Source organism: Pangasianodon hypophthalmus, chromosome 13, assembly GCF_027358585.1.
Source record: "Pangasianodon hypophthalmus isolate fPanHyp1 chromosome 13, fPanHyp1.pri, whole genome shotgun sequence".
Classification (NCBI taxonomy): domain Eukaryota; kingdom Metazoa; phylum Chordata; class Actinopteri; order Siluriformes; family Pangasiidae; genus Pangasianodon; species Pangasianodon hypophthalmus.
Window position 1 is genome coordinate 4237074 of NC_069722.1, and position 20329 is coordinate 4257402.

Here is a 20329-nt window from a genome sequence, read left to right on the forward strand (position 1 = left end):
AATATCTATAATAACAAATAGATTAATAAGCAAATCTATCCATCCATGCATCTATCTATCTATCTATCTATCTATCTATCTATCTATCCTTAAGTATTTGAGGTATTTTACTGGCATAATAATCAAGGGTACAGTTTTATTACCACTACTACTACTACTAAATAATTGAATAAATAAATAAGTAAATAAATAAATAAATAAATACTACTACTACTACTACTAATAGAAAAAGAAGAAGAAGGAGAAAAACAGGAAATAAAACCTGTACAACATTAAATAGATAGTAAATAATATCTATAATCACAAATAGATTAATAAGCCCATCCATCTATCTATCTAAATAAATAAATAAATAAATAAAGATACATACTACTACTACTACTACTATTAATACATAGATAAAGAATCTGTTAGACCTCTACATGTAATCCATTAAATTTTTTAGAGAATTATTTGATTTTCACTCATTAATCACACATGAGGCAGCTGATTCGATGTATTAATGTTTATTTCATATTTCTACCTTTGCTTTATTAATTTTTATCAGCTACGAATTGATCAGCACTGATGGTAAAACTTATTTCGTTGCTATGGTTCTGAATCCCCGCCCCTTTCCCGAATGTGGATTATGATTGGCCTGTCCGATTCCAAGTGACCAATCGTAATGCAGGAAATATTTCAACGTCAAGGTAATGGACGAGGAAAAAGGCTCACGAGGATCGATAATCGCGAGGAAACTTTTTTTTTTTTAAATAACGGGCGAGCTCGAGACTGTCCGAGATCGGAGTCTTACCTTCGTCCGTTGGTTTTGAACATTAAATTGACCTTAAAATAAATAACTTTAGTTCACAATCGTGTAAGGAAATTGCTAAAAGAGCTCATTTCATCGAGACGAGTAATTAATTTGCTGTTGTTAGCAATGGAGGTAAGAAATACGTCATCGTTAATGCTAATTACGGATAGCTCGTTTTAGCTTAGCTTAGCTTTACTAGCTTGCCTGAGTTCTGTCAGCAGAAGTTAAACATTTACACGACGAACAACGCGAAATAATTTAAAAGGAAATATTAATATTAAAATAATATATTAAAACATAGACTAAGGACAACGTTTGTTTCCATAATTCGCAATATTTAACAGTTTTTAATTAAATTTTATCTGAGGCAGTTTGTTAGCATTATGCTAAAGTAGAGTCTGGGAGCGTTCTGTGCTCTCAGGCTAACAGTCATACACACATCAGAAAGCGAAGGTCCTGACTAATTTTAGCAATTACTTTCGGTAATTTTAGTCACAACATTTCATAAAACAAATATTCATATTAATATTTCATATCAGAATGGTATTGTGTACACTATTTGGACATTTTAGTCATATATTTTCTGTAGATATAAAGGAAATACTCGCTTTCATACAGGCTGAGATGATTGTAAAATCTACCGAACAGACAAAGCTACAACTTGATGATAAAATAAGGACAAATAGTTGTACAGAAAATAAAAAAAGGAAGATTTCCTGTCTCTTCAGGGTGTGGCACACTCTTTCAGGGGAAAGTAGCTGAAGAAAGTCGCTGGGTGACGTCACAGACTAATTTGCATATTTATTTATTTATTCATTATTCATGATCACTGGCATATCAAATGACAAAAAATGGGATTATATGAAGAAGGAAGATTTCTACGTAGAACACAATAGAATACAGTTTATTTTATTAGAATAGAAAATAATAGATTGTAATTTATTTTTTATAGAAAGAGGTCATCTTTGATCAAGGCAACACAAACTAAACTTTTACTGGTTTATTAAATACTATACTTTCTATCAGGAACACAGACAAAAAGAAGCAGTGAGAAGTCTTGAAGGACTCACTTTTATTACTCGCTTTTATTACTCCAAGAACAGAGATTAAAATAAATAATGAAGAAGTGCGAGGGGTGGAATAAACAGCGGTGATCGGTGATTGGTCGTTAGAAACAATGATGATCAGTGATTGGTGATTGGTCATTGGGAACAGTGGTGATCAGTGATTGGTCATTGGGAAGAATGGTGATCAGTGATTGGTCATTGGGAACAGTGGTGATTGGGGATTGGTCATTGGGAAGAATGGTGATCAGTGATTGGTCGTTGGGAACAGTGGTGATCGGTGATTGGTCGTTGGGAACAGTGGTGATCGGTGATTGGTCATTGGGAACAGTGGTGATCGGTGATTGGTCGTTGGGAACAGTGGTGATCAGTGATTGGTCGTTGGGAACAGTGGTGATCGGTGATTGGTCATTGGGAACAGTGGTGATTGGGGATTGGTCATTGGGAACAGTGGTGATCAGTGATTGGTCGTTGGGAACAGTGGTGATTGGGGATTGGTCATTGGGAACAGTGGTGATCAGTGATTGGTCATTGGGAACAGTGGTGATCGGTGATTGGTCATTGGGAACAGTGGTGATCGGTGATTGGTCGTTGGGAACAGTGGTGATTGGGGATTGGTCATTGGGAACAGTGGTGATCAGTGATTGATCGTTGGGAACAGTGGTGATTGGGGATTGGTCGTTGGGAACAGTGGTGATCGGGGATTGGTCGTTGGGAACAGTGGTGATTGGGGATTGGTCATTGGGAACAGTGGTGATCAGTGATTGGTCGTTGGGAACAGTGGTGATCAGTGATTGGTCGTTGGGAACAGTGGTGATCAGTCATCTAATAATTACTTCTCTATTTAAAACATTCCTCACATTTGGAGTTATGGGAGAAGTGATCACGTGATAACCCCCACTCCATGGCATGAAATTTTTCTCACCTGCAGTTTACGTGTCATTTAAAGGGTCTGTCACTATCTAGCGACAGTAGATGAGGTAAAGTAAATCACAATGTGGTGACATTTTATGAATAAATAACAATAACACCATTCTTTCATTGATTCATCTTCAGTCACGCTTTGTCCTGGTCATGGCTGTGGTGGATTTGGAGCACATTCACACACTCACTGTAGCCAAACCACCTTTTGTGAGGTGGCAGGAGGAAACCAGACGAAACCCTCACAGACACGGAAACTCTACACAGACAGGAACCCAAGCTCCGGAGCCATGATGCTGCAGCGCGGCCCACAGCCTCACCATGCCGTCCCAGCGTCATTTATTATTTTACTGTTCCATTAGTTTGAAAAGGTCTAGCGTATTCAACAAGTTAGCTTTCCTTCAATGTCAAATATATAAATAACAACAAATAAGTTCATTTCGTTACATGAAATTGCTCACTCATGGTCACCACTAACCTGCAAACCTGTCTTTTATAGACAAAACCAAAACCATGTATATAAGGGTAAGTCAAGGCATGTCATAAAATTATTCTATTTTTTAATTTAAGGTAAATAATGCCGTGAAAAGTAAAATCAGTGTGGATGCAAACGGAGCAAAGATGCCGTTCGATCTGTTTCATGGTGGAGGATCAGACTCGTGCTACTCCACATACAAGTTTCAGGTGAAAAACATTTTTTCGCAATCACATTTCCTTATTAATCTTTGTTAATAAGTTTACATTTAAATTAGCTTTAATTTGATAATGAGCAGTGTTTGCGTTCAACTCACTTCTTATTTCATTTTTGCTAAAAACAGAATGATTATAGTGAAGAAAGTGGAAGACTGTCTGAGACTTTTACTCCAGATTTCTCCTTCTATGAGCAAATGCCTCTACCCTACCATTCCTGGGCAGTGCAGGACGAACCTTATCAGCTGATGGATTGTGCTCAAGGCGCCCCCAAAAACAGGTCAAATACATTTTTAAGAAAAACAATAAAGTTCTTTGGTACAATGCTATATTTTTTACATTTTAGAAATATGACAGTTTAGATATATTTAGGTATATTTTATCAGTATAGAACAATGAATGGTCTTAATAAAGCAGCTACAACCACTCCACATGAAAAACAAATTATTTAATCAAAATAATTTTTTTTATCAAAACTCAGAGAGCTGTATTTACATGACTAAAAGTATCAGCTTATAAAAATTCAGAAAGACGAAGATTAAGCTGTAAGAAATCAATCTATTCAGAGTGGGGTATAAAAAGTTAGAGAAATATGTAAGCATTTTTCTCCCTGAAACATTACAAAATGATCTCTGACATCGTAAAATATCTCCCAGGTTGTGAGTTTAATATCGACAGAATCGGATCGCTTAATATCACATGCTCACCAACAGCTGATTAAAGATGGCCGCCTCACAAGATATGGCAGCATCCATTTGATATTTTGGACAAAAATCTTAGAATGTGATGTACATGTACAACAAGTACGTGTACATGAATGTAACCGATATCACACAGAATTAGAACAAGATTTCATTGCCATCATCTCGTGCAGTGTGGCGTTGGTGGATTACTCAAACGTGCTACACAATCTCCTTGACAGGAATCTTAAAGATGGCATTGACTGTGGGAGTGAGGCTGATCTCTATGGATTAGTGTCCACCATCTTGGAAGAGGTTGATCCGATGGACTCGTACTTCTCTCAAGAGTTAGTATATTTATGAGTTTTAGAAAAAGTCCTGTAAATATATAATTAACAGTATTTATTAAATATTATTTATTTCTGTAGTGCAGGGGTTTCCAAACTTTTTGGTCAGATGACCCCAAATGGACATTTTATGCGATCCCAAACCTTGACCACCTTAGGTTTTTTTAATTCCAGATTTATAATTTAGGAATTTAGTTTTTTGTACTTCTGTTGTTCCACTCAGTCAGATTCACTCAACATTCAAGAACTATTGGAGGTAGATAGACAGAGACATTTGTCCATTTTTATTGCCTACGCTAGTGCACCATGTCAGGATAGCGAAAGAATAAAAGACCACGTACACTCTTCAATTAAATGTGGCTTGTTCGAATGCGACTGAAAGTAACATTTCAAAATAGTACAACAAAAAATCTGTTGTCTGGTGACCCCTAGTTTGGGAACCCCTGCTGTAATTTGTAATGGCACAGGCCAATAACGGAAACATTTATCTTAGTAGAATATCAACTGGTCTTTCGAGTGGGTGGTCCCCGAAGTCCCAGACGGAGAACAGCTTGCAGTATCTTAATTCTGAGATAAAGGTACAGTCTAGTTCTGGAGTGCAGCACAATCCCGAGCCCGGCATCAAACTCCATACTCGTCCAATGGAAAGAGACTCTGATCAAAGTGCTGCCATGTTACCGCATTTCAGTAGCTTTGAGGCTGCTGACCCATCCTGGCTCTTTTCCACTTGCAATGGAGAATCTAAATCTGAATCCTACACCCCGGCTTACCTGAATTTACCCAGACCACCTCCTGGTCTTGATATCTCACATGCCGTGAGGTCCCATTTCCCCAAGAGCAGACCAGGTAAATCGGAGCATAGCGTGTCTGTCAAAGACAGCAGCTTTCGCAGCACCACTGATGAGATCTCTGAGAGCCTGGATGCCATTAATGACCATTGCTGCCTTCCAACCAAAATGAATGACTCCTACTTCAGCTCATACCAAGATTTTTCTGGATTGAGTGGACCCAAAATTGAAAGGAACAGACCATTCTATATGCAGGATGCCAGCAAGCTGGCCAACAACTTGGAGGCTCTTCTTATGGGGGAGCAGGAGAGCATGTATAATAGAGAATCAGCTCAGAGCAATGCCATGAAAGCTCAGGAAGAAAACGTTGATTTGAAGGGTTTACCTCTCCAAAGGATGTCCACCTTTGAAGCTCATATTGCAAGTCTTAAGAGAGAAATCACAAGGGAGCAAAGAGATAGTGAGGTTGGGAATAGAACTACTAAGGAGTTTGCTGATTTTGGTCAGCAGTCAGCAGACTATTTTGAACCTCCTAAACCCTTCTCACCCTCTTTCAACTTTTCAACTCACCAAAGCAAAGAAGCCAATCAGAGAGAAGCAAAGAATCTCCAGACCAGCCTCCATCAGTACCATCATGGGCAGTCAAACCAGTACCACTGTTACACCAAGCCTCCACCCAAAACAAGCATCAACACTGATCCTCAAGGTACATCTAAATTCATGTCTCAGTCTGTGGCTGAGTTTGTTCCTGTTCTGTCCCAGCAACAGATGCAGAGGACTGCACCTAGAATATTCACTGATTTTGGGCAGAGCGATGGGAGGATGGGTCGCGTGGGCCTGGGGTTGGGTCTGGAGAGCCTGGGTAAGATAGGAGGCACTGTAGACAGAGGAGACTTTGACCTACAGTCAGAGATGGGCAGGTTGCAGACACCATCGGCCACAGGCTTTGTAGCTGATGCGCACCCCTCTCTGCGTTTTGGAGTAAAATCTAAATCCACAGCTGGCTTTCTCAAAGAGGCAGATAAGAAAAAAGGTCTCCTGCAAAACCCATATCGGATTCTAAGCAATATGTATGCGGGTCAGGCCAGACACAATGGAGCCAAACCTGCACCATCCCAGATGTTTCCTTGCTTGTACCAGATGGGAGTTTCTGGACAGAACCCATGCCAAATGTTCCCTTCCCGATCCCCGCTGACCTACGGTGGCTCTGTGCCTGTAGTGGATCTGAGTGAACTACGGCCAGATGCGGAATTCCCTGCCCTAAACCCCTACCTGCAGGAGATGTTGGGGCCGAACCTAGCTGGAGGAGACGGGCCCTTTCCTGGGTTAATCTCCAGCCTGAGGTCATCCAACCAAAGCAACAGTCATGGTGGCCCTATGAGCCAGCTACACTATTATCTGGAAGAGTGCTATGAACAGTGGAGAGTTTTGGAGAAAGAGAGAAAGAAGGTAAGTGTAGCATTGCAAGTTTTTGAAATTTTTGTAAAATGTGTGCATGTAAATAAAATACAGTTGTCAGGAAATGCTCTGGAGTGACAGTATAATTTGCAAATGAATTTCAGCTGACCTAACATATAATAATATTAAAATAATTTGTAAATCTGTAAATGAACAACTTGTCTTTTAATGATCACAAAACTCTGTGTTTAGGGTTGATTACTTGGACCCAGAGGTTCAGCCTTGAAGAGGACATAACACACTTTTGTTAGACACCTTTTTAATAAATGTATATATTCCCTTCTTTTTTCTTGACAGGCAGAAGCTACCCTGCTAAAGAGCTTCCCAGGCAAGTGTATATCTGTGATGAACAGTAACTCTGTGCCCAAGCTGCCTCTCAACCCCACCAGAGTGGACAAGCTTATAGTGGACCAGTTTCGAGAGCAAGCCAAGGTCAGCACGCAAATCATTTACAAATGAAACTATGATAGTGATAAATGTGTAGCAGACTTGAATTGTTCACCTCAAGGATTGTCACAGTTACATTCAAATTATGTATAATCAGTAATAATAAAAAGAGTAATTAAGGAATTATCCTACCATCAGGACCCACTGAAGGTAGCATACGCATATAGACTGTGCGTATGTGTGTGTTTGCATATGCGAAGGGGACAGTGTTAGATTCAAGATTCAAGATTCAAACCATTTATTGTCATGTGCACAGTGAGGAAACCAAGTTTCCCTGAACAATGAAATTCTTCCTTTGCTGTCCACATTGAATGCCAAGATAACAGAACTATATAGAAATAAAAAATAAAAACAGACATGCACATACATACAAACAAACATAATAAAGTGTAGACTATGTTACAGAAGTAGAAATATAGATTATATATATAGAAATATAGACTATGTACATCTGTATGTGTGAGTGTGCAGTGTTGACTTGTGCATATGAAGTATATCTCTATGTGCAATATTGACTTATGTACAAAACAATACAATACAAATACAAAAACAAAAACAGTAGTACAGTAGCCTGTAGTAACTTGAGTGCAACTACACAATAACAATGCAGCTGTCACATTTAACAAACCGTGAGAGTAGCACCGCAGAGTAAAAACACAGCAAAAAACACAAATCTTTTACCCTACGTTCTTTAGCAAGTGACGAGTGTTTCGGGTATTTTGTCACTTGTCTCTCGTAGGTGTGTACTTTCTGGCTTTTTTAAGTTATGCTATAAACAGCCTGAGTGCCAGGACCGGCCCGATAAGGTTCTAACCTGGTCCACCAAACGAATTTTGAACTTTTGTTTTAAATTAAAATTGTATTGTGGACTGTAATTGAACTGAAAGAAAAAAGAAAAAAAGAGCTTTTCTCAGTTATTCCATCATGGAGTAAAACACATTTCATTTCAAAAAGAGCATTTCATTTCATTAGCAAGCTGAAAACGAGGCTGAATACTTATGCAATCACATCTTTTACAGTTTTTAATTTTATTTTGATTCCCTCCCCTACTTCAGTGTTACGGACTATTTTGTGTAGATTCATGATATATAACCCCAGTTTTACAGGTTTAACACTGACAATGCAAAATTTGCTATTGTATTGTGCATATTTGTGGCCTCCAGGTGGTGAGCTTGTTGGGGAAGATGGAGCGCTTGCGGAGTTTCCCTCTCCATGCTAATATCGGCTCGACACTGGACAGGCACCTAGAGGCCATCTACATCACTCAGGGTCGCCGCAAGGACGAGTTCCTTAACAGCAGTAGACAGAGGCAGGGCGTGGCTAACCTCAGAGAGGACAGAGGTAGTTAGACATTTACCTGCTAACTCCTTATTATAGAAACCCATCTGTCCAAGAAGCAAGGTCAACGCATTTTGGTGGTTCTTGTATGCAAATCTGCTCCTAGGACTAATAAGCTATTAAAGATTAACATCTGTGCATGCTGATTTACATTTACAAATGGCATATTGACACTACACTACATTACCTATATAGTTGTGCAGTTATATGAGAGTATATCAAAAATGCACCGTTATGTATTTTACTGTTTACTTCAGGATTGGCAGGTCTGTGTTCTAATAATTTATGTGCAATCAAATTTACACTCACGCTGACCAAACACGAGTTTGAATGTACGTATACATACGCCAAAGATCTAACTGAGAAATAAGAAACGTGACTGTAATTGTCACAGGGTGTGGTCCACCATGCCGACTTGTTGGTTGGGAAAACACTGGCTGTGTGTATTACTGTCACTCCCTAAAAAAAAATTGGAAGTATATGTCAATATAAAAAATCAGTCCATTGCGCTGACAGAGAACTTCAGATCCGTGTATTTATTCCTAATGTATTTTTTTTCTATGTTCTGTCTCTTTACAGATATCCTGCTTTTGGCCTCTGCACTGAAGGACCTGAGCAGGAGCACCAGGACGTCGTGCACCGCTCTGTGGTGCGCTCTGCAGATGACTCTGCCCAAAAAAAGCACCAGCGCCGAGGACAGAGAAGAGGGGAGCATGTGTTCAGTTTTAGCGCACGACAGTTCTGACCAGATCGTCCTTGAAAATGTGCTGTGACTTTCTGCCAGGCAGTCATTCCTCTGTGTGTGTGTGTGTGTGTGTGTGTGTGTGTGTGTGTGTATTATTCTGAAGGGAATGCTCAGTGAGGTGCTCAGTGGAGTGAGTGAATGTTGTTGTGTAAGTTATTAGACTGCAGTGATACAGTAGGCTCAGTTCGGAGCAATAGATGGAATCCTCAGTTCAGTAACATTTATCAGTCTTATTAATAATCCCAAATGATATATATGGTCATACGAATATGGTCAACTTTTCCAAAGGATAGTGGGCGGAAAGTATTGCCGAGCCGTTTGGTCGGTGGATTTCGAGATGCCGCATGTCTCTTGTGGACAGAATGCTTAAGGACAGAGAGCAGAGAGAAAGAGAAAGATGGATCAGAAGAGCTGGAGTGAGAAGTGGAAGAGTTAGTGTGGGACAAGATCCAGAAACAGAAAAGAACAGGGACGTTTTATGTGTCGAAAAAAAGCGATCATTGGAAAAGAATGTGAAGGTCAGCGAGTTTGAAGAATAACGAGATTGTCACCCTCTTGACCTGAGATTTTAGTAGCAGTTACTCCCACTGGAAACAAAAGGCACAATATGTTGAGCTTTAAAAGTAATTAATCCTGGATTAGTTTGACTTTGATGGTTTGATTAATGTGCTTTAAAGAAACGTAAATCCTGGGAGTAAACTGTAAGTTCAGGCTATATTTATAACTTTAATGTCCTTGTATTTTACCTATTTATTGCAACATGGTTACGTTGCAGCATTTGGTTTCGAACAATCATAATTGTAAAGTATTTTCTCTCTGAGATTCTTTTTGTTAATTGTTTTAGTTTATTTATTTTCAATAAGCAGTATTCTAACTTGAGATGAGGAGGCATGATAAACTAGTCAGCGTATGTTTTCACGTACAGAGCATCTCAAGTCAGGATACATCTCCAGATCTCTTTCAGTATTAACAATCTTGTTGAATCAGATTTCTGTTTATTTGAAGTTAATAGAGACCGAATCCCTCCGAAGACCTGGGAAGAATGATGACCTCTGCGTGAACGGATAATGATGTGCCAGGGACTGTCATTGTTCTAATGACAATTTTAATGTTTCTGTTTCCGATTAACGTTTCATTGCACCTCTTTTTCGTTATTAATGAACACACTGTAGAACAATAAAAGAACAGAAACCCAAGCTGATGCTTAAAAATGGCTGTTTTATAGTTATTTGCAAAGGTATTAAAATGTAATTGTTGTAATACAGCACACACAGTGGGGTAAAGCAGAGAGGCTCACAAGATGTCAACTCCATTAAACCTAATTGTGAACGTAGGAATAAGTCAACGATCAAACAAACATCAGACTAAACAATGTGTCTTCCAAAGTCTGGAAGAACAAAAACAATCAAATGTAATTGCAAAGTGTCTTTGTTCTAATGTTACTTTACTGAAAACATTTTTCACAGTTAAGAGACAGTGAGAGATGTCCAAAACAGTAGTTTTCATTTCTACAGTAACAGCTCATACCCAAGGCCTTGTATGGCAGAAGCACTACATAATCTAAGACTCATAATCCATCCATTTCTCTGTACCGCTTATCCTACACAGGGTGTAGCAAACTCCACACAGACACACACACACACAGGGCAGAAGTGGGAACTGAACCCCCACCCCTGCAGGTGTGAGGCAAACGTGCCGACCACTAAGCCACCATGCCCCTAAGGCTCATAATAAACAGATTTTTTTTTTTTAAAAGTTTAAAAAAAGAAAAAAGTATAAGTGTTGAGAGAACATTTTTGTTCTGAGATGTTTATTTCACATTTATGGAAGGAGTCTCTAGTGTCAGCACTTTGTAACCGTCACTGTGCTTTGCAAAGTTTACCAGCAAAGTCTTCAGGAAAGAGGAGTTTACGCTCTGCAGTTTATTGGTGAAATGACAAGCTGTTTTTTTTTTTTTTTCAATTTCAGAGAGAGAGAGATGCTGGTGTGCGAACTAAGTTGTAATCATTGTAATCATTGGTAAATCGCTGTGCTATAAGTGGAATAACACACTCCAGACCGTTGTTACAGGAAGAAATAATGCATTTGAGGTGGTATTACTCCAAATTATTATTTTTGTCTAACTGCACTGTCTGTGATGTGCTATTGCTAACATAATTCATCCTTTCAGAGATGAGATACAAACAAGAGAAATATTTTCACCTGATTGTACACGGAAACGTTAATTAAAATTTTAAATTCAGATTATATTACACAATGTTTAGAGCACTAGTATGTTCCTTTATTTGCCTGAAATTACAAAGTCTTCTTGAAACAAATCTCAGTAAATTTCATAAGTCATGAATATAAAAGTTGTTCTGAGTAGACTGCCATGAGGAAATGGAAAGGTACAGCAGAGTGATTAAATATTACAACAAAAATACATGTGAGAAGCAACAAAACCTATCAAGTCCCCTTGTATCCTTTTTGTATGTAATGTTTTTGGTGAACTCTGTATTGCTACATGAAAAGAAGGCTTGCAGAGTGTTTCAAGTTATTTCCTAAAGGCTTGTTAACTGAAAGCAAAGACCACCAGTGTGTGTCAGTGAGATTGTTAAAGAATGACAATTATCCTCAATGAACAGCTTTAACATAATCACGTGTGTATGAGCTTTATGACAGAAGTACTTAAAGAGCAGCATAAAGTTTGAAAGAAAAAAGGCTAATATTTTTCCACAAAGCCCCAAAACGCAATAATGTAAAAAACTAAATTTATGCGCTCACTTCATGTGTATTTCAAATGTCTCTTAAAGGAATTCTAAACATCGTATCTACTGCATCTCTAGGATCATGTTTCTATGTACTGAGAAAAAACAAACAGAGAACTTGAAAATCCTTATAATTAAGAGCTACATCTCTTTAGAGATTGAATTAGAAAAGTTCTGTAAGTCTGATCATGCAGGGATAACCACAAAGAGAGAAGTAACAGGATTTCAGGATTTCCTTTTTTACTGTATTGCTGCAGTGTTGGAAAAGTTGAACAGAACTCCGTAAGAACAGCTTCTGCGAGACTTTATTTCACATCTGTCTCATCTCGATGAGTAGCTTTTATTGGCAGAATTCATCGACTGCCCTTAGACTCAATCAACTGGAAAATGTGGTGAATTTTTTTTTGTCCAAGGTTATTATTATCATCCGTACACGACAGACGCACTAGATTAGGCTGAAAAAATGAAAAGAGTCAGTAAGCTGTAGTCACATGTTCATGAGAAATGGATTACATAATTACATTCTCAAGCTATGCTACACTCAGAAGGACATTTTGGCATCTGTTTAAGGGAAAAAAAAAAAAAAAAAAGACAAATCCGTTTGAAATGTTTAACAGAACATGTATTCTGCCATAACTGTGTGTTACCTAATAGGAGACAGTCTGAGCAGAGCAGCAGTGTTTAAAAGTGTCTCCCAAAACACACCTGTACATCATTAATACACTTTTAATAGATGCCAAAATGTTCTCGTGTGTGCCTTTTCCAGCAGGGATACACACCGCAGTGAGCAGTACAAAGGGCTAAAGGAGTGGTGCTGAGATCTGAAACCCTGTTTATTAAAAGAAAAAAAAAAAAAACACAAGCAAACAAACAAAAACCCCCAAACGTTCCACCAGAACACAGTCCATAGAGGTGTCACTTGTCTCTCGTCTTCAGCATATTTAGTCCGTAATCGATTTCCTCGTCTATCTCTTTCGCTCGCCCTTCTGTGTACGCTTCTTCTCTCTGTCTTTGCGCTCCTGCTTGGTGAGCTTTTCCTTCTCACGCTGCATCTTGTCCTGCTCCTTCTTCTTCTGCGCGTCCTCCTTGGCCTGCTCACGCTGCTGCCGGCGCCGGTTCATCACGTCCTCCACATTGGTGTTCTTAAACAGGGCTGAGGCCAGCAGTAAAGGATGGTAATGCCATGCAACACCAATATGGCTAATCCCCAGATCAGTGGACTTCAAAAGCTGACTGATGTTTGGCTTTTAAGAGATGGGAAGTGAATCAGTCATGGCCTGCATGTTCAGGATCTGGGGTGGAGGGGGGGGTCCAGCAGCCTGCACATGGTATTACTTTAATTACCTTTATTTAACCATCGACATCTTGTAAGCACAAGGTTTATAGCTTGTGGATAATCATAAACACAGGAATTAAAACAAAGCCTGCAACCTTTATGGTGCCTAATCCTCTGTTTGAATCCTGTGTCTAGCATTTTCATACAGAGAAATTTTTTTTTAAAAATCTCATCAGATCGCAAGAGCGAGAAAAGGATACACTTGTCGCTGGGGATTCCCACAGCTCCTGCCGCTTCCTCCTCGTCCTCCACTTCAGTGTCGACGTTAAGAATCAAAACGCAAGGAACTGGAGAGAAACAAGTTGTACTGCACATGTTCAAACACTTGCAATGACATCCATCAGATTTTCTCTTCCCACTGAGCATAAGTTAAAGTGAGTAAGGATATTCTTCCTCGTCCGTCACGTTTGCGTACTGCGCGAGCAGCGCTTCTTTCCTCCTCTTGGCCTCCTCGGACACTTCCTTCTGCTTGACCACAATCTGAGCCTGCTTCTCAATAAGACTGGCGATGGCCTGAACCTCATCTAGAAGGACAAAGAGACAAGAGGACCAAAGAATCAGATCACGAGATCATTTTCCAGGTCCAGATGCGTTTCCTTTTTAACCAACATTTCAAGATTTTGTGGTGTGTGTGTCTGTGTGTGTGTGTGAGAGAGACTCCCAGCTGTCAAAATAAGACTCCATCTGTCCTGCTGTTTTTTTATACTCCCAAGTCATGGGTGTGTTGATGAAGCATAAACTTCAGAGATCCATTTAAAAGCGCACACACGAACACACGCGCACACACGCGCACACACACTGTATGCACTTTAAGCTATAACACAGTGAGGAATTTGAATACAAACAAACAGCTGTTTATTCACCTTCCCACCTTTTATCATTGCAGTTGCTGTGTTCCTGCCAAAGGCTCTTATGAAACGAGTCTGAGGAAGTGTGCATTGAATGCCAGGATGCTTAAACCATGCATCTGTTTGAATTCTGGATAACACTGATTAAATGGAACAGCAAACGTTTTGTGTGGGCATTGCCGCTACCACCCCGAAGTGTATTGGTTTCGTAAAACAGCACAGTCTGGAACGTGTTATTCCACTTATATCATGGCTATTTGCAAACAATTACAATGTTTAATTTATTAATGAATGACATGTCGCACATTTGAATGGTTCATAGTTAGGTTTAATGTTTTGGAACATCCGAGTGACAAGTTAGGTCCTGTACTTACATTATAGCTGCGATAAACTGTGTCATTCCCTCACCAGCTTCACTCTCCACTCTCCACTCTCCTCTCTCCACTCTCCTCTCTCCACTCTCCTCTCTCCACTCTCCTCTCTCCACTCTCCTCTCTCCACTCTCCACTCTCCTCTCTCCTCTCTCCTCTCTCTCTCTCTCTCTCTCTTCCTCTCTCTCTTCCTCTCTCTCTTCCTCTCTCTCTCTCTCTCTCTCTCTCTCTCTCAACAGTTCAGTAAAGGCACACATATGGGAGTGATGGCCAGGAGTCCACAAACTTTTGGCCATATAGTGCACATTACAAATAACAGTTGGTAAAAGTCTCAGATGACCTCATGTGGGGTCATGATTCCAAGTTTAAGAACCAATTGCTTATAGTAAAGTCGCCTGGCAATGCTCCCAGGCAGTTATTTTTAGTTTTACAAGACCAGGCTTATCTACTTCAATGTATACCAGAAATGGATCAACAAGATGGAGTTTCAAACACAGATACGAAATGGCTGATTAAAAATCTGATACGTGGTCTTTGGCTCCTTGGCTCAAATAACACACACCAAAAACCTTTTCTCAGGTGAATTCTCTAACATCTTAACCAACAAGATGATTTTTACTGGTGGGGCGGGACTTAAACAATATGGCTGCCACGTTGAGCGTAACGTGCTGCCTCTGTCATATTTCAAACAGTGGACATTCTCTGGAGTCACATCAGTTAAAGTTTGAAATGTTTCAGCTTACCCTCTGGCTGATTGCTGGTGGCTGCGGTCCGAGAGCAGCAGTCAGTCCACTGTTTCAGTATCTGCTCACAAACCTCTTTGAGTGTGTCTTCATCCTAAAAGGAGAACAAAATCAAATACTTTTCCATCACAATCAACTATAGCTGCTTTGACTGTTTTGTAAATACAAATAGTTAATTTATAGTGCCAGGACCACAGACAGTCTATTATACCACAGTGCAGCTGAATTCTCAAATCTGATTGGTCAGATAACAGAAGCTCTGGCAGAAGTACCAGCTCTAACTCAAATCGCAGTAAAATATTAATGCACTTGATCTGATATGTTATTGTTTCTATAGCAACACCTTGCACAGGGACTTGTATGGTGGATGCTCCATACTGCCTGGCCAAAAAAAAGGTCACTGTTTGGGTTTAAATAAGCAAATACTTAAGAGTCTATGATTGGATAATTACTGCAGTGATTAATATGTTTCAGCTGGCAACAGTTCTTTTAACCTTAACTGATGCAGTGTGTAGCTTCTCATTTCTTAAACAACCATGGCAGATTACATATCCCGTGGTCGTGGAAAAGATGTTACTGAAGGGGAAAATTGTTGGCCTGCATCAAGCAAAGAAAACGACTAAGGAGCTTGCTGAAATCACTGGAACTGGGTTATGAAATGTCCAGTGCATTATTAAAGCCTGGAAGGATAGCGGTGAACCGTCAACTTTACAGCAGAAATGTAGTCGGAAAAAAATCTTGAATGATCGTGATCGGAGATCTTTAAAACGCTTGGTGATGACAGGAGAACTCACGGCTATGTTTAATAGTAAAAAAGTAAGAGCATTTTCACACGCACAATGTGATGAGAACTTACAGGATTTGGACTAAACAGCTGTGTGGCCACAAGAAAGCCATTTGTTAGTGAGACTAATCGGAAAAAATGACTTCAATTTGCTAGGGAGCATAAAGACTGGACTGTGGAGCAATGGAAAACGGTTATGTGGTCTGATAAAATCAGATTTACCCTATTCCAAAGCAATGGGCGTGTCAGAGTAAGAAGGGAAATGCATGAAGTGATTCACCCGTCATGCATAGTGCCTACTGTACAAGCCTCTGGAGGCAGTGTTATGATCTGGGGTTGCATCAGCTGGTCAGGTCGAGGCTCAGCCTCATTGTGTGGCAATAAAATGAAGTCAGCTGAGCACCTGAATGTACTGAATGACCAGGTTATCACGTCAATGGACTTTTTCTTCCCTGACAGCACAGGCATATTCCAGGATGAAAATGCTATGATTGATCAGGCTTAACTTGTGAAAGAGTCGTTCAGGGAGCATGAGGAATCATTTTCACACATGAATTGGCCACCACAGAGTCCTGACCTTAACCCCATTGAAAGTCTTTGGGATGTGCTGGAGAAGACTTTACGGAGTGGTCCGACTCTCCTGTCCTCAATGCAAGATCTCAGCCAAAAATTAATGCAACTCTGGATGGAAATAAATGTTGTGAAGTTGCATAAGGTTGTTGAAACAATGCCAGGACGAATGTGTGCCGTAATCAAAGCTAAATGCAGTGCAACAAAATATTAGTGTGCAACTTTTTTTTTTGGCCAGGCAGTGTATAATCATTGATATAGTGAAACGTTCTTTAAGGGGACGTTTATTTAGTGTTTATAGGAAGGAGTCTCCAGTGCCAGTGCTTTGGAAACGAGGTAAAGCTGTAACTTTACATTTTCCAACGTCTTCAGGAGTTTACACTTCCCAGTTTCTCACAAGCCGGACTTTTTTGTCTTGTATATGAACTTGACCCAACTTGTTTTGTGGACTTTCGAATGTAACTACAAATGGATAAAAAGCATGGTGTCTTTCATCAGTTAAAAAGTGTAACTGTTGGAAAACTGCTGATATAAGATGTGATGCTATAGGAAAATAATCATCCTGTGTCGGGGCTCATCACAGCACCCTGTTGTTGATTATTTTCCAATAACAGCACACCCCTGAGTGTTTTATTCCTTACTCATTCTCCACTCTGATAAAACTCTATTCTATTCTAAGCATCTTCTGAAAATCCTCCTTCTTCATGAAACAGGTTTTGATATGCAAATGATCATGCCTATTCAAGGACTAGGTGAAAGGGTTTATGACGTCACCTGGCGACTCCTAGCTACCTTCTCCTGAAAACAGCTGGCAACACTGTTGCTGAGGTCGCCATGATAAAAATAACTTCTCAGCTGTTACTCGAGGAGGCAGCGACCATCAAGCGTGTCCTAAACCACACCATGTTCACTAGGTAGTCCACTATTTTTGGTGGATTTTGCCTTGTCCACAAACAGAGTAAATCAATATATCCATACACTCATAAAACAGCAGCACTAGGTTGCTGTCCAAATTGTCCCTTAGCAGAGACAGAATACCCATAATCCACTTTGGTGCTTTTGGGGCACTATTTCAGACAACTACTTCACTAAGCCCTACATATTACATCCCCTTGACCACTTCTGACTTCTACAGAAACTAACTTAGCAAACTTAGCCGTGACAGGAATTACACAGACGAGTTTAAACACAGTTACACAGCATTTAAAATAAAAAATAAAAAATATATAGATTGTCAATTAATCTATTTCATCAAAAGAAGCTAATTTAAAAATCTGTTATTAAAGCGAACAATCCTAAAGCACGGATCTACAGGCGTTATCCTGACAGGCCCAATCCCAAACCGCTCCCTCCTCCCTACACAAGTGCACTACATAGGGAGCGCAGTGACACCTTCCACACCCTACGTAGTGCACTACATGTGCCCCAGGAAGCAGTTAGGGATTGAGCCCGAGTCGGAGCGCGTGATGCCCGGCGTGTACCGACCACAAAAGCGGACAGGATGCCGCTCAGCGCGTCGCTTTTCTCCTCGTCGCTCTCCTCCTCCTGCAGCACACCGAGGATGTAGGCTCCGTAAACCTCCCGGTCCGCCCCGAGGCCGTCCAGCCGCTCATTCAGCCACTTTTCAAACTCCCCGGCCGAGAAGTCGGGCGCCGCCATGTTGGCTGGGGTCCTGCGACTGCGTGCTGAGGTGTCCGCGCAGATCGCCTGTCCATAAACACCTCGCATTTGTTTTCTTGCTTTCTCTTACTTTTCAAACTGTCTGTTTCTTTCTATTTTGATTTTATTAGTTTGTTTGCTTTCGTATATTTACTTGCTGTCCTTTTTTTTTTTTTTTTATTAAATGTAATTAAAATTATATTTAATTTTTTGTTAGCGCTTGTATTTTTTGACTGGCTTTTCTATTTTTATTAACAGTAAATGTTTTTGTTTTTTTATTTATTCAACTTTTTATTGATTTTTAAAATTAAATTAAAATGACCATCTGTTTGCTGGTGTATTTTTATTCACTTTTTATTCACTGTCTATTTTTTATTTACAGTTGATTTGTTTTTGCTTGCTGTTGTATTTTTATTTATTCACAGTTCATGTCTTTTTGTTTGTTGTATTCTTTATTTATTTGTTGTGCTTTTTTATTTACTGTAAATTTCTTTTTTTTTGTATGCTGTTGTATTTTTTGTTGTATTGCTGTTGTATTTTTTATTTAACTTTACAGCTAAAAATACAAACACATCGAAATAATAATTAAAGAGTTAATACTTTTTAAAAAGTTAGATTTTATTTCATTTAGAATTAGATATTAGACTTTATGTAGTTTGTTCTGCTCTCCACTGGCTTTGTAACTGTTGCTGTGTGCTTTTGTTCCTGTCCTTCCTGAGCGCAGGTGAGTTGCTGTTTGGGCCACTAGAGGGCGCAGTGAGTCTGTTTAGGAGTCATAGCTTCAAGTTCTAGTTTGTTTGACAAACTTTTGGATCAGAAAGTGGTTGGTGCTGTTAATCATAATATGATGCTGTAAAATTAGCTTTGATTTGAAATTCATTTAATAATAATTAATAAAAAAACAGCTTTAGCTTTTAGTGTAGTTCTACTTATTTCTTAGTGTTTATTTCTTAGAGACTTTTATCTATCTTACATATTTTATTGACAACAATTTTATCTATATTATTTATTTTATTTTAATTCTTATTTCTGAGGCAATATTTGCACTTTTTCTTTATTATTTTGTGTATTTTTATTTAATTAATTTTAGCCTATTATTTCATTTCAGTAAAAAAAAAAAGGAGTTTAGCTTTAATTTTAGCTTTATTAACTATAATAATGCTGCGAGTGTGTTGAGGAGCTGGTGTGTGTTTGGGGTGAATCATGAACAGATCCTGAACAAGCTGCATCACAGAAAAAAACAACATCTACTATTATTATTATTTACAGGATGTGTGAATATTATCGGTGTAACACCATGTGCTTTTCTAACAGTGTACTTTATGATGGTGTGGTGTGAGCAGTGTCACGATCCGATATACACATTAGACGCCTAGTTAGCATCAGTTAAAGTGTTTGCTATTATCAGCATGATGTGGAGTTCAAATCCAATGTTAATTAGTCACTTAGAAGAAAACTGATCACATAACCCCATAACCAAGATCATAAAAACACATAAACTATATGCTTTTAACCTATATCCTATATCACATAACCTATATCCCTTTTTTTTTTTTTTTTTAAAGATTTCTCTTATGTAGTGTAAGCGTGGGTTTAGAGAAGCAGCGGAGAAGCAGGAACAGGAGAGGAACAAAGGCTCGTGAGCACTGCTAGAAGTGGCTCCTGGGCCGAGGGGTTCCTGTGTCACCGGCCCATGATGCCATCCTCCCTGTGGGCTGCGTGGCATTATTTTTATCAAGCAGACGCAGATTGATGCAAAGTGACTGAAGCCAGGGGGTTGATGGAGTGCATCAGTGGGGATCTACATGTCCATGTCTGCAGGCACACACACACACACACACACACACACACACACACACACACACACACACACACATCATCTGGGAAGCCGCTGTGAGTCAGTGTCTTCTGTCATCACTGTCTATCAGTAGTCCTGCTGCAGTGCTCAAACCTGAACCAAAGCTCAGATCTAACACCGAGAGGAGCGCTGTAAAAAAAAA

General features: G+C 39.4%; 2 protein-coding genes across 3 annotated transcripts; one reads left to right on the forward strand and one right to left on the reverse strand.

Annotated features, from left to right (window-relative positions):
• The first annotated feature begins 610 nt into the window (after positions 1-610).
• Positions 611-10467, forward strand: moto (minamoto). 2 transcript variants are annotated; one of them, XM_026916489.3, is made up of 8 exons: positions 611-925; positions 3349-3462; positions 3597-3748; positions 4391-4495; positions 4989-6732; positions 7039-7173; positions 8352-8529; positions 9106-10467. In XM_026916489.3, exons 1-8 carry the CDS (start codon positions 920-922, stop codon positions 9297-9299), a joined length of 2628 nt encoding a protein of 875 aa, XP_026772290.3. In that variant the 5' UTR covers positions 611-919; the 3' UTR covers positions 9300-10467. The 2 variants fall into 2 exon arrangements, with proteins under 2 accessions (XP_026772290.3, XP_026772291.3); XM_026916490.3 differs by having other exon boundaries at positions 612-925; positions 4992-6732.
• Positions 10468-11530: 1063 nt separating this feature from the next.
• Positions 11531-18373, reverse strand: ccdc43 (coiled-coil domain containing 43). The gene is made up of 5 exons (XM_026916492.3): positions 18156-18373; positions 15317-15410; positions 13743-13878; positions 13555-13610; positions 11531-13171 (listed from the first exon to the last, which is right to left on the reverse strand). The coding sequence occupies exons 1-5, from the start codon at positions 18327-18329 to the stop codon at positions 12984-12986; spliced, it is 648 nt and encodes a 215-aa protein (XP_026772293.2). The 5' UTR covers positions 18330-18373; the 3' UTR covers positions 11531-12983.
• Positions 18374-20329: the final 1956 nt, after the last annotated feature.

Coding starts and splice junctions, on each gene's coding strand:
- moto (XM_026916489.3), top strand. Junction 7,174..8,351: donor AGTTTCGAGAGCAAGCCAAG/GTCAGCACGCAA, acceptor TGTGGCCTCCAG/GTGGTGAGCTTGTTGGGGAA. Junction 8,530..9,105: donor TAACCTCAGAGAGGACAGAG/GTAGTTAGACAT, acceptor GTCTCTTTACAG/ATATCCTGCTTTTGGCCTCT.
- ccdc43 (XM_026916492.3), bottom strand. CDS start 18,329: ATGGCGGCGCCCGACTTCTCGGCCGGGGAGTTTGAAAAGTGGCTGAAT. Junction 15,411..18,155: donor GCATCCTGTCCGCTTTTGTG/GTCGGTACACGC, acceptor TTCTCCTTTTAG/GATGAAGACACACTCAAAGA. Junction 13,611..13,742: donor AACGTGACGGACGAGGAAGA/ATATCCTTACTC, acceptor TAACGTCGACAC/TGAAGTGGAGGACGAGGAGG.